This window comes from Nematostella vectensis, chromosome 4 (assembly GCF_932526225.1).
Source record: "Nematostella vectensis chromosome 4, jaNemVect1.1, whole genome shotgun sequence".
Classification (NCBI taxonomy): domain Eukaryota; kingdom Metazoa; phylum Cnidaria; class Anthozoa; order Actiniaria; family Edwardsiidae; genus Nematostella; species Nematostella vectensis.
Genome location: NC_064037.1, coordinates 6,462,739 through 6,481,920, shown reverse-complemented (window position 1 = coordinate 6,481,920; position 19,182 = coordinate 6,462,739). Strand labels below are relative to the sequence as shown.

Genomic DNA, 19,182 nt, shown 5'->3' with positions numbered 1-19,182 from the left:
TTAATAATTGTTTGAGCTTGACTCAAGTGCCTGGACGCACGTGATTTAAAATCACGATAAACCACCATAAACATTATCATCAAGTATCACCATCACCACCTATGTCCCCATCATTACATCCGCTATGACGAAACTTTGTTAACTATCACTATCATCTTCACCATGGCCACCATTACAACCTCCACCAACCCTCGTTAGCCACTTCAACCGTCATCACTACCACCACCACAACTATGCCAACGGTAACACCAACCACCAACACCAAGTGTTATTTTTCCCATCATTACCATTTCTATAGCCAACAATAGACCGTTTTCACGATGTTGCGCGCGCATCCAAAATGCCACAGATTGGCTAATCTCGTTCCCAGAGCCCACGTACCTTTGTGCCAGCGGCAAGGTTCAAGGCTCTGGGATAATCAACTCCTATGGCGATTCTTATTGGCTCTCGAGCTTGCTTCAGTGAGCATGCGCAAATAAAACGGAAGTGAATAGAACAATGGAAAAGCTTCACGTCGCCTGTCACACATTCTGTCATTACTAGCAAGACCTGTTTTGAGAATATAATTGCAGAGAAAAGTCCCACGAACCAGCGTATACATTTAAAACCAAATTTTATTATTGATGCTACAAACTTTAAAGTACCTTACAATAATCAATTGTAGCTTTTTGGGTCTTACAAAATAGAGGGAAGCCTTGTGAAAAGCCCATGGGAAATAACGGGAAATGTAGAAGCGTGCGAAGTCGTAATATATATGCCGATCATGTTCTCGGCGGAATAACTCTGAAAGAGTTCTGCGGTATGTGTCGGCTTTTCGACAAGAGACAACGCGAAGGCAATATAATCAAAATCCCCGTCCGTTAACGACTACTTCGATGCGGGCAAATGTATTATTTACATCGTGAAGCGATGGAATCCTCACATGCATGGTCCTCTATTGAGGCATTTAAGGGCGAATTCAGTAAAATAATTGAGCTGGATTTGCGCTCTCCTTGAGACACAAACAAATCGTATGCGAATCCAAGGACTTCGTGAATTAAGAATGCTTTACCACTACCGGTTTCCAACAAATACACCAAAATCATCCTTTCTATAAACGATGACTGACTTCAAAATCTGGGATTTAATTTCTTTCAGCGTAAAATCTTTGACTTTTCCTAATTTGATCGAATTAGATAGATCATTGAAAGCGATCAACTCTTGTTCTTTCCGGTCGCTATTTTGTTTGGACATGCGCAGTAAAACCGGAACCAACAGATTCTGTTGGTGAACAAATTGATTATCCCAGAGCCTTGTACCTTGCCGCTAGCACAAAGGTACATGGGCTCTTGGAACGAGATTGCAGATTGGCGGGCCACGGCTGATCCAAAATGCAGACGAAGGGGAGTGTGACTCTAAAATTCCGCGAAAGAAGCATTCTGGCAACAGTAGGAACATTTTCTATAGCTTTGTTTGTATACTCTACTTCGTACACCATTTTAGATCAGCTGTTGCCCGCCAGTTTGTGTCATTTTGGGTACGCGCGCAGCATCGTTAAACGGTCTATCATATGATTATATGACACCTGACTGACAACACACTGCACAACTACCATCACTATCATCACGTCCTCACTGTAATCTCTATTAACATACCTGTTACTTGCTACTGTTTTTTAGATGTGCTAGATGAAGTTCAAAAGGCCGAAAGGACGTTGCGCAGTGATAAGGTGATACTTATTAGTCCTGATGTTTTTCATTTTTTCCGCCAAGATATTTTCTTGTACACTTTTAATACCCTTTTTCTATTTTGAATTTCAACATTCATATCAATTCTTTAGAACGTTTGTTTTTATGTATTTTGTTGCTGTTGTTTACCTAGACAAATACTTTATTTTCCTGGTAAACCTTATGTTTTGCTGAGTGAACCCTGAGTTTCCCTGGCCGGGTAACCCCTCTCTGGGTGAGCCTTGTGATTTCCTTGACAAACCTTCGTTTTTTCTTGGTAAATCTTCGTGTTTTCCTGAATTCTCTGGGTGATCATTGTATATCCAAGGCAAACCTTTTTTTCTTGAACAGCTTTCTGTTTCCTCGGGCAAAACGTTTTACTTATGTTTTCAGTCTATTTATCTCTCTGTCACAGTGTCCTACTGCCTCCGTACTGGGGGACTTGACCAGCAGGAAAAGAAAAGTCCTCACTCCAGAGGAACTTGAGCAACGGCGAATAAAGGTATATATAGATAATACTACATGGAAAGTGCGCACGCACGGTTTTTATTCACGAGTTGTGCAGTATCAAAAAACGAACGTTTGAGCGCAGCGTATTTTTTGATACAAAACAACGAGTAAATCAAAACTGTACAAAGCACTTTCCATGCTGTATTTTGTTTTTATATATACATACTGAGAAATTTATAACAAGCTTATTACATAACATTTTATTAGACTTGGCTGCAGAGGCTCCGAGGTTTGTGCTGTTCGACGGTTCAGTTGAAGACAGACAGAAACTTACATAGAAATGAATCTGTCTCGCTAATGTCACGCACGAGACTGATAGCTCATGTTACAAAAGTAGTGCACTTTTTAATCTCTAAAATCTCGACATCCATGAAATAAATAAAATACTAAATGGAAAATGCTTGTACGATTTTTATGCACTCGTTGATGCGTTTCAAGTGCAGTGAAAACATATCGTTTCTTCACGGTGAAAAAAACGTTCGCGCCTCTCATTTGCTGAGACCAGTGAAAGAACAAAAATTTACTGAATATGTTTTCAGTGAGTATTTCTCAGTATATATATAATTAATACCAATACTTACACCCGAGTGATTGGCATTCGCTATTTTAGCATTTCGACCTTAATGTTGTTTTGTTTCATACAGAGACAGGAAGCCGCTGCAAAGAGAGCCAAGTTGAAGGAGGAAGCAGAAGAGAGGAGGGAGCAAAAAAGAATGAAAAAGCTGTAAGTAAAAAACAAACTAGCGCATTAGAAGATGAGTGTTGAGGGAGTTGCATTATTTGGTAAGAGGAGTTAAGGAGTTGCTTGGTAAATGAGTTATTTAGTTATGAGAGCTGCGTTACTTAGAAATAATAGTTGCGTTATTAATAGAAGTTACGTAACCCGGTAATGGTAGTTGTGTTATTATTTGGTTATGGTAGTTGCGTTACTCTGTGATGGTAGTTATGTTAATTGGTAATGGGGGCTGTGCTTCTCGCTAATGAGAGTTGCGTTACTTATTGATGAGAGCTGCGTTCCTCGGTAATGGTAGTCTGTTACTCGGTGATGGGAGTTGCGTTACTCTGTGATGGCAGTTATGTTACTTGGTAATGTTAGTCTGTTACTCGATGATGGGAGTTTCGTTACTTTGTAATGGAAGTGGCGTTACCTGGTTGTTGGTTTTGTGGTTCTTAGTAATGGCAGCTGTGTTACTATATCATAGAAAAGTTGCTTGTCTTGATAAAGAGAGTTTCAATGTATAATAAACGTAGTGGAAATGTGCTGCACAATTTTTGCTGTTGCGTTACTTGTTAATAATAGTTGGATACAAACCTAGACTGGATCTTAACTACAGGGAGAAGTTGTGGCGTGACAATGGCTACACGTCTAAGCGAGTCAACCGTGACGATAACACGGACGAGGAGTCTGGGTCCGATGAAGACTCTGTGACGTCAGAAGGGGAGGATTCTAACTGCAGAGATATTCAGTATGTGCGCGGTGACGTCACACAACCCATAAACACACGCGGGAACGAGGCTGTAATCGTCCACTGTGTAGGTGAGTACAGATCTGTAGTTACATATAGCAGCATAATGAGTCCTGTATATACAATATTCATTTAATATGATAGTCATTATGATCGATTATCGTTCGTCTGTCTAGATTACTCTGGGTACTGGAGTCAGGGCGGTCGATTCTATGTTATTCTAATCGATACCTGTTCGCTTGTGTTTTCAGATGACTCTAGGGTCAGGGCGGCCTATTCTATGTTATTCTAGTCGTTACCTGTTCGCTTGTGTTGTCAGATGAATGGGTACTGGGGTCAGGGCGGCCTATTCAATGTCATTCTAATCGATACCTGTTCGCTTGTGTTGTCAGATGAATGGGTTCTGGGGTCAGGGCGGCCTATTCAATGTTATTCTAATCGATACCTGTTCGCTTGTGTTGTCAGATGACTATGGGTTCTGGGGTCAGGGCGGCCTATTCGATGTCATTCTCATCGATACCTGTTCGCTTGTGTTGTCAGATGAATGGGTACTGGGGTCAGGGCGGCCTATTCTATGTCATTCTAATCGATACCTGTTCGCTTGTGTTGTCAGATGACTATGGGTTCTGGGGTCAGGGCGGCCTATTCTATGTCATTCTAATCGATACCTGTTCGCTTGTGTTGTCAGATGACTATGGGTTCTGGGGTCAGGGCGGCCTATTCGATGTCATTCTCATCGATACCTGTTCGCTTGTGTTGTCAGATGAATGGGTACTGGGGTCAGGGCGGCCTATTCTATGTCATTCTAATCGATACCTGTTCGCTTGTGTTGTCAGATGAATGGGTACTGGGGTCAGGGCGGCCTATTCTATGTCATTCTCATCGATACCTGTTCGCTTGTGTTGTCAGATGACTATGGGTTCTGGGGTCAGGGCGGCCTGTTCTCTGCGATTTCAAGACGGTCGTGTAAGCCGCAGGAGGAGTATGAGCTCGCTGGACAAATGAAAGGTTGGTTAAGGTCGATTAACACGTGTCGCTGTGTTAAGTCGATTTTGAACACTTTAATTTCGGACCGCCATCTCCTTAATGTCCTGGCAGGCAATCAGCCTGGCAAGCTGGCAAATGGATCTACGTGAATTAGCCTAAGCAATTGACTACGTAGTTTATTCACGTGGTCCAATAGAAGATAATTGAGCAAGTGTGTGTTTTTATTTACGGATAAATCCTGACTTATCGAAGTTCTTGCTATCCACAGACCTTCACCTTGGCGATGTTCACCTTATAGAACTTGACGATAGTTCCACGGGACAGGATGCCAAGCATTCGGTAAGACTAGTCCGCACATGTAGCGCTTAACGTTGATCTCGGCGTTTGTTTTCCAGGAGCGCTTATCGTAATCTCGACGTTTTATTCCAGGTAGCTCTAGTTGTTGCCCAGACGCGTGACCGGCAGCACAGGCTAAAGCCTGTTGACCTCAGGGCCCTGGGGACCGGCTTGCTGTCCGTCGCCCTGGAAGCCAAGCGAAGGAAAGGTGGGATAGGGTGTCGCGGCTAATGTAAACTAGTGTCTATACCAAGATTCGGTCCAAGTAATATTTTAATTATCGCATTTTTACTTATAATAGTGTGATTGTAGTGATAGTGATTGAAGTATGATTGTACTGATTGTTAAATTTAAGTTGTTGTGATGGTGGTGGAAGTGGTGGAACTTCGCTAATGTAAATGCTGATGATAGTCGTTATGGTGCTGTTGGTTTTGCTGCTGATAGTGTGGGTGTCTTGGTGTTGATGGCGGTGCTGTTGTTGTGGTGCTGGTGGTCGTGATTTTGACATTGTTCCTGTTGGTTATGTTGACTAGCCTCCTCCGTAGGCACCGCCTTTGCCCAGAAAGCAGCAGCTAGAAAAGAAAAACAAGGCCTTTTGTGAGTCCTGTGCTGAGACGATTTTCCCCTCCCCCTCCCCCCTCAACAAGCTAATCTGTTCACCACAGGAAGCTCGCGTAGCTATTTTGATTCACTCTCTAACGTTTAGATACGCCTGGTGATGATAATGTTGGTGATGATGATGTTGGCGATGATGATGTAGGGGTTGGCGATGATGATGTAGGGGTTGGCGATGTTGGTGTTGGCGTTGTTGTTGGTTGTGATTGATTCCGTGATCATGATTGTAAATTACAAAATTGTCATTATTTAAGACATTTTCATTATTTGTAATTTTTTAGCATCAGTCCATCTTCCTCGTATCGGACACTCGACCCCAGGCTTCAACTGGTACGGGACCGAGCGCCTCATTCGAAAGCACCTTGCCTCGCGTGGCGTGTTGACTAGCATGTATCCTTTTATCACTTGCTCCCCCCCCCCCCCCCCCCCCCCCTAATCCGCGCCTCTAAAGGGGCATACGGCTTCTACCATGTTTGCGAGCCTGCGGGCTGGGATAGATAGACTCCCGAGTCCGCGCATTATTTGATTAAAACATAAGGCTAAACTAGCGAAGGATTGTTCGTTCTTTTATGGATACCGTGACAGTGGTGAATAACGAATGCGCATGCGCGTGTTCTAGCAAAAACAAACACAATCGTAAAAGATACGAAAGGCTGACTTCAGTCGTTGTTTTGACTTACTGTACAACATTAAAACCATACTGTACAAAAGATGACAGATTTGTTTGATAATGAGGGAGTAATAAAGAAAATTATAGCCTGTTTGGTTTAGTTTTCTAAGCCTTCGCTTAGAAAACTAAACCAGTTCAGTGACAGTTCGCCGGTAAAACGCCGCCATTTCAAAACAAAAAGGCTGGCTTAACCGCGCGGTACTGGAACTAGTCTTACGTTTTTGAGCACTGCGGAAACCGTAATTTTATATCCGTAGTAGCGAGAGTCCCATCCTCTGGGACCCAGGACGACGCGGAGACCGGAAGTACTCCCGCTCCCGGTCCCAACGTCGCCCTGGGTCCCCGAGCGATAGTCCGTAATAACGTGAGATACTTTTAGTAATTTCTTTGTATTTCTTTTCTTTGTATTTTTTTTTTTTGTGTGTGTGCGTGTGTGCGTGGGTGTGTGTGTGTGTGTGCGTAATAAAAGGGAGGGGGGGGGGGGGGGGGCATCATAGCGAGGTGTCCATAAGGCGATAGTTGACTATAACTACACTGTCCTACAACCTTGCATACAACTTTGACCTAACCACAAGATACTACTACCCACGACAGGGCACGGCGGCCACGCCTTCGACAGCGGGGGATGAAACGCCTTTCCCGGAATCCGATCCCTCGACACCAAAACGAGGAAAATCCTCCGACAAAACAAAAGACACTCCCCCCCTGAGTTCCAGGGGGGGCTCTTCCGAGAGCTGTGTCGGCGGGGTGCGGTTATACCCTTTGCCTGATGTCATGCGCGGTGTCACTGTGTACTTTTATGAAGTTGCCGAAGAGAAGCAGAAGAGGCTCAGTAGATACGTTATTGCATATCCTTTTCTACTTGAACTTGGGTAGCGGTCTCTCCGTCCCTGCTTTTATTTTACTAGATTTACTCCCTCCCGATAACTTAAAGTTCTTAAAACTTTTCACTTATATCAATCTAGCCAAAACAAAGCATAGATAAACTTTCAAATTCTGAAAAGAGAATTGGATTTGATTGAAATTTGAATTTTCTACAGATCTTCGAAAATTTTCCTGGCCGCGCGAAAGGAGATTGAATCGAGTGAATAATTCCAAGTTTTTTGGCGGGAAAACCTGAAACAACGTAATTTCCTTAAATCCATTAAAATTCAGAGACGGCAATACCACAAAATATTGGCGAACTGTTTTCTGTTGCAATGCTACCCACAATAAAGCGAAGAATAATTAAAAGTTTGTATGCGAAAAAAGAAAATATCGTTTTGTTGTAGGTTTCAAAAACAGCGCGCGCTCGTAAGAATGTCGCCATTTTTGCGAATGCAGCGCGCGCGCACAATGCAAAAACAATTCAAAGACTAAAAAATATCTGCTAAATTTTGAAGATTTGTTTCCTGAAGTTAAATAATCATTTGACTACCAGGTGGATATATAAAGATGACGGTAAACACACAACACACAACTTTCTTCAGCAATAACTAAGAAGACATGAAGACGGGAACTGGTTTAGAGCGCGCATACACCTATTTCAATAAAGGTTGTCAGTGCGAACAGCGAATGGCAATTGCGAAATGGCAGTTCTACGACCGAAAGGTGTTTATGGGTAATTATTTGTAAAAATAAAGGAGATAAATAAACTCAAGCGATGTCAGAACCATATATTAATTACATTAAATGGACAGTAGTATGTTTTATTTATATTTTTCTCAATCCGGAACAAATATTTTGGGATCCATGGGTCCTTTCGGTCGTATTACTGCCATTTGACAATCGCCATTTGCCGTTTGCAATGACAACGTTTTTTGAAAGAGGTATGTTTTCTCATGTAATTTGGTTGACATCTCGATCTACGTCACAAATGACTGGACCCGGGCCTTTCAGTTCACGGCTTTTTTTCCGAAGGTTGACCAAAATACCTCAATATTACAGATTTGAGTTATTCGCGCGAACGCGTGTTTTATAGGGTCCATACGAAACACATACCATTTGGAAGATGAAAATATAAAGAATTGACAAAGTCTATCAACTCTGAAAGGTTATATTGACTTTAAACCTTCTAGGGGTAAATAATTGAAGCTATCGGAAGTTATCTGGATGTAGCTATAATCTGCCGTGTTCGTATGCAAAAAAAATGCGCTCATCCTACACCTCCCCCTACCCCCAAGAAATAGACCACTCCCTAGGAATTGACACTTGATGGCCCCCACCCCAGTATTTCCAATTCCCTTCGTGGGGTGGGGTATCCTTTTTTGGAATCACACAATGGAATGTGCCAATGACATTCTCTGTTCCATATTTTGTACTTAACCATGGCCACATATGCTGGAAGCGTGGAGACGACTATGACTGATGACATCACGCACGTCATCTGTGACGTCACCCAAGATGTGAGTTCGCAAACTTTGGTAAAAAAAATATTTTTTTTGCTATTTGACTTTTCTCGTTACTTTCTATTATCAGGTTCAAGAATTACAGGAAATTTCGGGGACAGCTAAAGTGATGACGACCGTTTGGTTAGAAAGATGTTTAAAGAAGAAAAAGCTTTTGAAATTTTAGTATTTAGTGTAATTTGAGCAAAGCGGTGGATTTGTTTTTTCTCGCTTTGTGATTATGCCGAAGCTATAGTTCCTAGTTAAGACGGGTAGAAATTCGAAGAAAGAGTTATAAAAAGTCGCAAGACTACCAAAGAAACGTAGGAAACGGAAAATTGCCCATTATGTAAAATGTTCACATCCTGTCGTGTAATGCAGAAGCGGTTGTTGAAAATATTTTGTAAAAAGAAATAAAACATATGTAAAAATGAACATAAAACGCTAGAATGTACGATAAACACAAGTTTAGAAGTATGTGAAAGTGTTAGTCCACTTTACAACTTTGTGTCAAGTTCATCACAAGTTTAAGTGTAAATATTCCATCAATTTTTACGATGGAGATTGTCCCAGGTGACGGAAGAAAATTAACTCGAAATTTCAATAATAAAATTCAATAGACAATTATTATTAATACATGTTTGCCGTTTTCGTTTTCATAGTATTTGTTATCTGCAGAATATAGTATTTGTTCTCTGCAGAATATATAGTTCCATTTTGTCTTATCTTATTTTTTTCTCTTTATTGATAATTAATGAACATAACATCGTAAGCATCATTAACGCGGATTGTAAAATCTAATCAGATAATGTTTTGTGTTTGGCGCTCATAACATTAGGGGGCTGTTTGTTCTCTGAAAATTGCACCATAGCAGTAACTTTGTAATTAGTCATCAACACTCAAATCTTACTCGATATCGTTAAGGCTTCTTTGCAAATAAAATTTAACGAATGAAACATTTAGAGAAATGTACAAACTAAAGTTCATTTAGTATTTTCCTTGTGAAAGATAAGTTGAGAAAAGTTTATTTAAGTATCTGAACACCAAAGACTTCATTAGCTTTACCACAAACTCTCTTATTGGCCGATTACCAAAGTAACACATTCTGCATAATTAATAACCACCCTGCTCCTATCCAATCAAGTCACTGGAAACAATATTGCAGATCTCGCCAGTTCAGGGACCATCTTGGCAAGAGCAGCTCACAAGAAGGACGTAGATCGTTTTACCGAAGAAAAATAGACAAGGCAACAACTAAACTGCCGCAAAACACAACCATAAAATGACGACCAAAAGATATCTGTGTGTTCTTCTCTGTCTGACAAGTTATTTGGTAAGTTGGGAAAAGCAAATATAATGTTCTGTTAAAGTTTTCGAACAATTTTAACAATGCGTTTCGGTTAAATTTCAGACTTATTCTTCTGGTATGATGACACAAGTTCGTAAAGAAGGTAGAACTTATTTATTTTTACTGATTTAATTTTTTCTGTATTTCCTTTTCACCTAATATTCAATCCAAGAATTTTCAGTTTTCTTCCTTCGATATAAACTGCTTTTTTGAGAAAAATGTCCGAAATGACGAAAAATTATTATGATAGAATTTTTTCATGGTTTTCTATATCCATGGCTCCCTCTAAAACTCTGACTAAACAAAAAAATACTTCTTACATTTTTTATTAGATATTTCCCACTAGTGACAGATCGAAAACAAAGATTCTAAGCATCCATTATTAATATACATCCCTAGAAAAAATCTCCGCTTTGAATAGAAGAAACCGGTGGGGATACTTGTATAAACAATAACCTCGAACTCCTAGTGCACAGACCAAACCGACATAACCACACCAACGTTTCTTTGTTTTATCTGTTAGCAGCGTTATTCCTCGCGAAATTTCGAAATGACGCATTTCTTTGAATTCCAGGTTACTTTGATAAACTTCTGGTACACTGCTCATGGTATTTCTTTATATAATGGTCTTCACTATATACCTTTTTTATTTATTCATTTTAACAAGCCATTGGAATGATCCTTATATCTTGGCTTGCAAAAACTAGTTTACAAGGGTCAAAAGGTAAAACCCAGAACAAGAGAAATTTATTAATTTAACCAGCTTTAAGCCAGGCCTGGCTATTTTCAGAGCAAAGTATCTCATTGCTTTTTCTACTCCTTGTTTTGCATGTAACTTATGTACCGTAAATGTCAGAAATCACCCATTTCCATCGGTTGACTTGGGAAAGCTACTATGGCGTTTTCGATAGCAATTTCGTAAATTAAGTTTTTAAACTTCAAAAAAACTTTATTTTTGGATAGTTATTTCGAAATCTCGGCCCAAAACACAATATTAAAACGATGTATGTGTTATAGTTCAAAGTTAAAACGATTAGATATTCATGGTTGTATAAGAGAAGGCGACAGAGCAAACAAATGGCAAGTTTTCCCAAAATAAGGTCTGGTTTACTTCGTTAAGCTTGAATTTTTGCATAGAGTTTCCTTATGTTATGTAAACCAACATATCAAAAAGTGTTTTTTTCTAATGGTTTCGTCTTCGAGATATGAAGCTTTAAGTGCAACTTTCATATGTTCAAAGTATATGAATTCTCCTCGTTTTTTAAGAGAAGTCGGGCTCTGATCAAAAATTAAGCCAACTTTGCTCGCTTATATTTAAATTTCATATCTTCTAAATTTCTTTAAAATTTGGAATTAAGATTTTGGTCAGAGGAACTCCTTGTATGCGGAATGTTGAGCTTATATCTTGAGAATTGGAAAATTTCATGCCGTTTTTTTTGCTCTGTCAGAGAAGGCATAAGCTAGCATTGAAACAATGCATGTTTGTTTTAGAATACCTTGGGTGCTTCACGGAATCCGAAGAGTCCCGGGTTTTTTCCTCCGGTCCGGGGGACTATGACCCTCATGATATAAGTCCAATACGATGTTTGGAGCAATGTGGTATCAAGTACAAGTACGCAGCACTACAGGATGGGAGATTGTGTTTGTGCTCAAATACTCTACCAGGCACTCCAAAACTGGACGACTCAGAGTGCAACACGCCTTGTCCAGGTTAGTATTTTATAATTATAATAATATTCATTTGTTTATTCAATTCCATTTGCAGTATTTCGCGCATATGTGGGATTAACTATACATACTTTACTTTGCCCTAGCGCTCAACAGAGTTCAGTGGTTTTAAGTTGTATATCCTCCCTTTTCTCAGTATTCTGTCTATTTTATGATTGGAATAGGGAAATACCTAATTCGAGGGCCTGAGGGCCTGAGGAACGATATGGTGTTGAAGCCAAACAATACAGTGGGACCCGTTACAGAGTGAAGCGCGCAACCGTGGCCACCTTGACAGTTTTGAGGAGTAAAACAATTAAAACCGATTGGAATGCGAAGAACGTGTTATCTAATTGACATGTTCTTCACTACCCAAATAATGAGGCAAATAAAACCCTTTTGACTGCACATCAGAGCAAGTCGGAATCCTCCTAGTTTATGTCAATCAAACTGTAATCCCCGCATGCTGATTGGCTAACGTTCTTGTAATAGTCGATAGCGAACGTCGTACTGTCCGAGTTGGCGGGTGTTCGAGCTTTCCAAGTTCGAGTTATCGGGGTTGCAGTGTATAATACCAAGTGTTTTTTTTTTCTGGATCCGTTTCAGGTTCTAGTAAGTGGCCGTCTTCCGAGCATTACCTCAAGTGCGGTGGACCCCTGAAGAACAGCGTATATAACGCCGGAGAGCGCATTTTGGGGTTTACACTACAGAAGATAGAATCGTTGAATATTTTAGAGCCGGTCAATATCCATGGTGGAATTACCAACGGGATTAATGTGAGTTATGTCTTTGACTTGGGCGATGGAACGCTGGTAACCAAGCCTTCGAGCGAACCGAAAGCACGCCATATATATGACAAACCTGGGTCGTACGTGGTGACTGCTACAGCTAGTAATATCATCTCTGGTGAGGTGGTGGCCTCGGAGGTGTATAATGTGGACGATCCTAGGAATAATATCCGGTTAACGTGTCCAAGGGCAGCTGAAGTTGGACAAATCGTAGAATGTAATGGAACGATGGACCGCGGATCGCGTGTGAACTCCACGTTTGTGTTTTCAGATGGTCGGACCGACCGAATGTCTATCAGTAAGTTTAATCGCGTTACCACTTGGCTTCTCAATCCGACCAACCTATCTATATTCCGTCTCCTGTGTCCTCACCCAAACCCTTTACACACCCTTTTCCATCCCAATGCCACCCTAAACCGTTTTTGATAATACTCAGCATCGTACCCTACCTTCATACACCAGTGATAACTGATGTAACACAAAGGTATAACATATAACTGTGCCCTGCTTCACTCTTCTCTAACGCTGTTCACCCTTATATACCTATACCTAGCACGTATTGCAGCCTTCAATTACCTACGCGTATTACATTACCCTGTGTCATGCTTACCTTAATGTTAGATGCTCTAGGTATTGTAGTTTCCCCCTGTGTCTGCCTTACCATATCTTCACTACCCTAGCCGACCCTACCCAATCCTACGATGCCACACCAATATGGATACCATACCAATATGGATACCATACCAATATGAATACCATACCAATATGGATATCATACCAACATGAATACCATACCAACATGAATACCATACCATATGAATACCATACCAATATGAATACCATACCAATATGAATACCATACCAATATGCATACCATACCAATATGAATACCATACCAATATGGATACCATACCAATATGGATACCATACCAATATGCATACCATACCAATATGAATACCATACCAATATGCATACCATACCAATATGAATACCATACCAATATGAATACCATACCATATGAATACCATACCAATATGCATACCATACCAATATCAATACCATACCAATATGAATACCATACCAATATGTATACCATACCAATATGAATACCATACCAGTATGCATACCATACCAATATGAATACCATACCAATATGGATACCATACCAATATGAATACCATACCATTATGAATACCATACCAATATGGATACCATACCAATATGGATACCATACCAATATGAATACCATACCATTATGAATACCATACCAATATGGATACCATACCAATATGGATACCATACCAATATGAATACCATACCATATGAATACCATACCAATATGGATACCATACCAATATGGATACCATACCATTATGAATACCATACCAATATGGATACCATACCATTATGAATACCATACCAATATGGATACCATACCAATATGAATATCATACCAATATGGATACCATACCATTATGAATACCATACCAATATGGATACCATACCATTATGAATACCATACCAATATGGATACCATACCAATATAGATACCATACCATTATGAATACCATACCAATATGGATACCATACCAACATGAATACCATATCATTATGAATACCATACCAATATGGATACCATACCATTATGAATACCATACCAATATGGATACCATACCAATATGAATACCATACCAATATGGATACCATACCAATATGAATACCATACCATTATGAATACCATACCAATATGCATACCATACCAATATGGATACCATACCAATATGAATACCATACCATATGAATACCATACCAATATGGATACCATACCAATATGGATACCATACCATTATGAATACCATACCAATATGGATACCATACCATTATGAATACCATACCAATATGGATACCATACCAATATGAATACCATACCAATATGGATACCATACCATTATGAATACCATACCAATATGGATACCATACCATTATGAATACCATACCAATATGGATACCATACCAATATGAATACCATACCAATATGGATACCATACCAATATAGATACCATACCATTATGAATACCATACCAATATGGATACCATACCAACATGAATACCATACCAATATGAATACCATACCAACATGAATACCATACCAATATGGATACCATACCAACATGAATACCATACCAATATGGATACCATACCAATATGAATACCATACCAATATGAATACCATACCAATATGGATACCATACCAACATGAATACCATAGCAATATGGATACCATACCAACATGAATACCATACCAACATGAATACCATACCAATACCTTGACCATCTTTGCCGTAGGCTCCAGCACGTATTACAGCCTACAATACCATGTTTATCTTATCTTACAGGCTCCAGGTATTATAGTGCTGGTACGATTGTTCCTCGAGGGAACGACTCGTCCGTCATCCCCGTGCTCAATACCCCAGGGACTATCCTAATCCCGGCGTACGAGTTCCAACACGATGGTCAAGTGACGCACTGGGACTTCGAGATCGTCAAGAAAGGAACAATCAAACTGATGGTAACAGTATTAGCACCATGATCTCACTTGCTATCTGGAGCCCTGCCATATTTTCAGAATGCAACTCAGGGACGTATCCAGGATTGGCTGAGGGGGGAGGGGGTGAAGGAGAGATGCGCAGTCATAAAAAAGCGTAGTATTTAAAGATTCCTTGATAAAATAATGACCCAAATTTTGGCGGCCAAAGCGCGCACCCTGCAACTTGCGCTACCGTAACGTGCGCTACCGTAGCTGCCTTGACAGTCAGGTGACAGACAGTCAAGTAACGTTCACTTCGCCAGTCAATAGGCGACTTGCACAGATTATGTGATTATGTTTGGGTGGCAAACCCACGCGCCCTCAGGCTTTTAGCGGCAAAATAGCAGCAACAAAATGTAACTTATTTAGCGCTTACGAGTAAAGCCAGAATTTTCCTTCCAGAAATGTTTTTTTTTTCATTTAAACATTATTTTTTTTTCGTTCATTGGCGAGACGGCCGCGGTCAATTCTGTGTTTTGTTTTGGTTTGAATTTGCTATCCAAAAGGTCACGTGCTCTCTTGCAAGTCCCCTATTAGTATGACTGCGGTTTATTACGTGACGCTCGTTTCAATAAAAACTGTTCTGTTAATAATCACATCTTGATTAACTAGCCGGGTTAAGTTCCTTATCAAAGTGGCATCGGTAGCTACGCAGTATAATGGTCAGCGGACACTGTATAATGGATTATCCAACGATCACTTTTTTATTTCTGCGTCATGTATATTAAATCACATTATTTTATCACGCAGATACTCCGCCCTGAGTGTTCCGCTGGGGAAGAATATTGTACATCTACTCGCTCCTGCAAGATCTCATCCTCCTCCTGCCTCCCCCTTAAACAGAAAAAGTGTTCCTCCGATGAAATGTTTTGTATGATTCAGAAGCGCTGCGTCAGTAACGCTTATACCACAACCCAAGACGCCAACAACAACCCTGTCAAGGTCTACACCAGCAGCAGCACCTGCCCAATACAAGCCCCGTACCAATGGTCCGAGCCGAGAGCCGACTACAGAATCTTGTTCGTTCAGGAAATAAGCCTGGAAACTATTGGGCATCACATCTCGGCAATCCCACTGGCGCAGCAGCCGTTTGTTAAAGAAGGTGACATACTGGGCTGGTTGCCCGTGACTGGTTACCTAGCGTACAAGTCGGTAGCTGATCACGAAGGTGCGTCTTTCGAGTATAGCTCCGGTGTGTCAGCTGTGAATGACAAACTTCTCCGCAGCGGTTCCACAACACTTCACCAAAAGCATTTCGTATTCGCCGCACATTACGCGCATGTGGCCAAGTTTGTGGTCCGAAATCGTTTCGGGACTCCAGGTTTGAAATCTCTTACCTCGAACATTACCGAACCATTGTACTTATACATCGATTATCCTATTCGTAATGTCACATTCGAGGCAAGCAAGTTCGCGAATACAAACGACTCAGTTGAATTCCTGGTTCCTGAACATCCCGGCACAAATACTACGTACTTCTGGGACTTCGGCAACGGTGAATCTTTGTATACCCACTTGCCGTCAATCTCTTACGCCTTTCCAACTGAGGGAGTTTTTTACGTGAGCTTGCGAGCTGAAAACTCCATTAGCCATACCGTCCTCACATTTCCAATCTCTATCTTTGATCCTATCCTCGAGCTCGAATATAAATCCCCAATTAAAGCAAACGCACTAGGCACTGAGACGCTAATAGAATGGAAGACATCTCGGGGTACCAATATTACATTTGTTGTTGACTTTGGGGATGCCACACCTAGGTATACTGCGGTCACTACGTTATCCGGAGGTAGGGCTGTTGATACTAGGCATACATACTCCGCTGTTGGGAACTACACGGTCACTGTGTACGCGTTCAACAGAGTGGGGCCGAACATCACTTTAGTGTCCTATGCCGTTGTGGAAGTCCCACTAGAAGGTCTAGAGTTCAGCGTGCCCAACCCTCATATCACTAAGAATATCTACCTGGCTGCCGGGGACACGATGACTGTCTCGAGGCACTACCAGAAAGGCACTAATATCAAGTGTTCTTGTGACTTTCGAGATGGAACCCCACCTGTACTGACGACAAGCCAAGACATGAGTCACACCTACACAAACGCGGGGACATACCATGTGGAAATCACCTGTTTCAATGACGTGAACTCCATAACCAAACCACTGAATGGAACTGTTGTAGTCCAGGAACTACAGGCAATTACTGGCTTGACAGTCCTTACTTCGGCTACAAAGTTCGGAACTCGCTCGGAGCTTTTGCTAGAAATGGCTACAGGGTCAGTATTTGTTTGTGAGTGGGACTTCGGCGATGGGAACAAAACCAGCACTGACTTCTCGTTTATGGGGCAAACAATGTATTATACTTATGTGGCAGTCGACACTTACAACGTGGCGGTCACGTGTACAAACAGAGTAGGATCCGTGACGGCAAGGGCAGTAGCGCCAGTCGATATACCAATTGACGGCGTGATAATCAGCAACAACAAGCGTTACATCAAGGTCGGCGAACCAGTGCGCCTCGACGTCACGGTACAAAAAGGAACGAGAATGGTTTACACGGTCAGCTATGGTGATGCTTCGACGGGATCCTTGTCACGTGACACAGCGAAGGCACCGAGTTTGGCCGATCACGAGAGTTTTACGCATGCGTACGCCACCGATGGTTCTTACACAGTCAAGGTTAATGTGTCAAACTCGTACGGCTGGAAGGAGGAGACTTTGGGTGAAACAATTATGGCGCAGTACCCAGTAGAGGGAATCATCCTGAGGTCAAATTCCCCGGTACGGCTATCATCAGGAAATGTGACTTACTTCATCAGCGTCCTTGAAGGCGCCAACCCCCCTACAGGGGCTTATGCTGTGTGGTCTTTTGGTGACAACAGTTCAGTGACAACACCCGAACCCATTTACGACTTGCGACAGAAAACGTATATGCGCTCCCATCGATTCATGATCAATAACACATTCACGACAACGGTGAACATTAGTAATCAAGTCAGTCATGAGGTGTTGGCCATCGACGTTCGAATCCAGATGCTTGTTGGGGTGATTATCACTCCGCTATTGGTGACTAACGCGACGTTATTCACCATTACTAATGGTTACGGACCGGAGATGAACTATTTTGAGGTTAATAAGCTGATTGCGTTCACCTCTTCCTCCCAACTTGGTGATCGAACCTGGGCATGGGAGTTTGGCGATGGAGCATCCACAAATGTGTCGAGTATCCCTACTTCTACCCATACGTTTAATACCTCAGGGACCTACGCCGTGCGAGTAGTCGTCAATAACTTTCTTGACGTGCTGGAGGCGGAGAAGACTGTCTTTATACAGGACCCGGTAGGGAATGTCACCCTGAGCTCTCAGCTACCAACGTACTACCGGGAGCCAACAGTCTTCAACTTCCAGGTCACTTCCCGCGGCTCACAGTCGTGCTTGAAACTAAGCCTCGGAGACAATAACGGCGCCATTTTCGGTCAAAGGCATTGCAGGCCTAGCGTGATGGTGGCTAACGTGACATTTATCCCCGTCCCTGAAAACCAGACTTCGTTCAACTACAGCTACATGTATATTTATCGGGGGAACTACTCGGTGGAATTGACCTTGTGGAATTTTGTGTCATCTCAGTCTGTAGTTTGGCCTATAGAGATTGCAGATTTGCCTTGCGACTATCCCATTGTCAGAATCGACAGCGAGGGAACCAAGACAAGCCCTCGTAAGGTGAAGAAGTCAGAGCCGCTCGTGCTCCCTGCTGATGTCAGGTACAAATGTCCTGTCGGCAAGAGGATCATCTTCTCGTGGAAGGCATATGAGGTACTATAAGGTTAATAAAATACCAGTCAAAAGATATCATTGTTTGGCACAACAATACTAGTTATTATGGCACGTAACTCCTACATTTCCTGTCTGGAATAATCAGTTAGTAATCAAGTCCTATTAAACAATCAGTCATTATAAAAAAAAAGAAAAGGATGATAATGATGATGCTGATTATAACGACGTAATAGTAATGATAAATCTAATGATGGTGACGACGACAATGCTAATGATGGTGATGGTGGTGATGATGGTGGTGATGATGGTGGTGATGGTGATGGTGAT

At 41.5% G+C, this 19,182-nt stretch overlaps 2 protein-coding genes across 3 annotated transcripts in view; both read left to right on the top strand.

Annotated features, from left to right (window-relative positions):
• The window catches only part of LOC5502925 (chromodomain-helicase-DNA-binding protein 1-like), a 29,453-nt gene extending 20,387 nt beyond the window's left edge, over nt 1-9,066 (top strand). Inside the window, exons 23-33 of one of the 2 annotated variants that reach the window (XM_032371227.2) lie at nt 1,659-1,708; nt 2,122-2,208; nt 2,861-2,940; nt 3,551-3,753; nt 4,592-4,690; nt 4,938-5,008; nt 5,099-5,213; nt 5,902-6,010; nt 6,866-7,138; nt 8,605-8,674; nt 8,748-9,066. In XM_032371227.2, coding sequence (XP_032227118.2) covers nt 1,659-1,708; nt 2,122-2,208; nt 2,861-2,940; nt 3,551-3,753; nt 4,592-4,690; nt 4,938-5,008; nt 5,099-5,213; nt 5,902-6,010; nt 6,866-7,138; nt 8,605-8,674; nt 8,748-8,843 — 1,253 coding nt within the window. In that variant the 3' untranslated portion in view covers nt 8,844-9,066. Of the gene's footprint in view, nt 1-1,658; nt 1,709-2,121; nt 2,209-2,860; nt 2,941-3,550; nt 3,754-4,147; nt 4,315-4,591; nt 4,691-4,937; nt 5,009-5,098; nt 5,214-5,901; nt 6,011-6,865; nt 7,139-8,604; nt 8,675-8,747 lie in introns of those variants that run through there. The other variant, XM_048726742.1, reaches the window with a different exon arrangement.
• A 798-nt stretch (nt 9,067-9,864) lies between these two features.
• The window catches only part of LOC5502920 (polycystic kidney disease and receptor for egg jelly-related protein), a 30,866-nt gene continuing 21,548 nt past the window's right edge, over nt 9,865-19,182 (top strand). The window contains exons 1-6 of the mRNA XM_048726741.1: nt 9,865-9,989; nt 10,068-10,107; nt 11,496-11,714; nt 12,318-12,797; nt 14,897-15,069; nt 15,838-18,894. Of these exons, the coding sequence (XP_048582698.1) occupies nt 9,939-9,989; nt 10,068-10,107; nt 11,496-11,714; nt 12,318-12,797; nt 14,897-15,069; nt 15,838-18,894 (4,020 nt within the window). The 5' untranslated portion in view covers nt 9,865-9,938. The remainder of the gene's footprint in view (nt 9,990-10,067; nt 10,108-11,495; nt 11,715-12,317; nt 12,798-14,896; nt 15,070-15,837; nt 18,895-19,182) is intronic.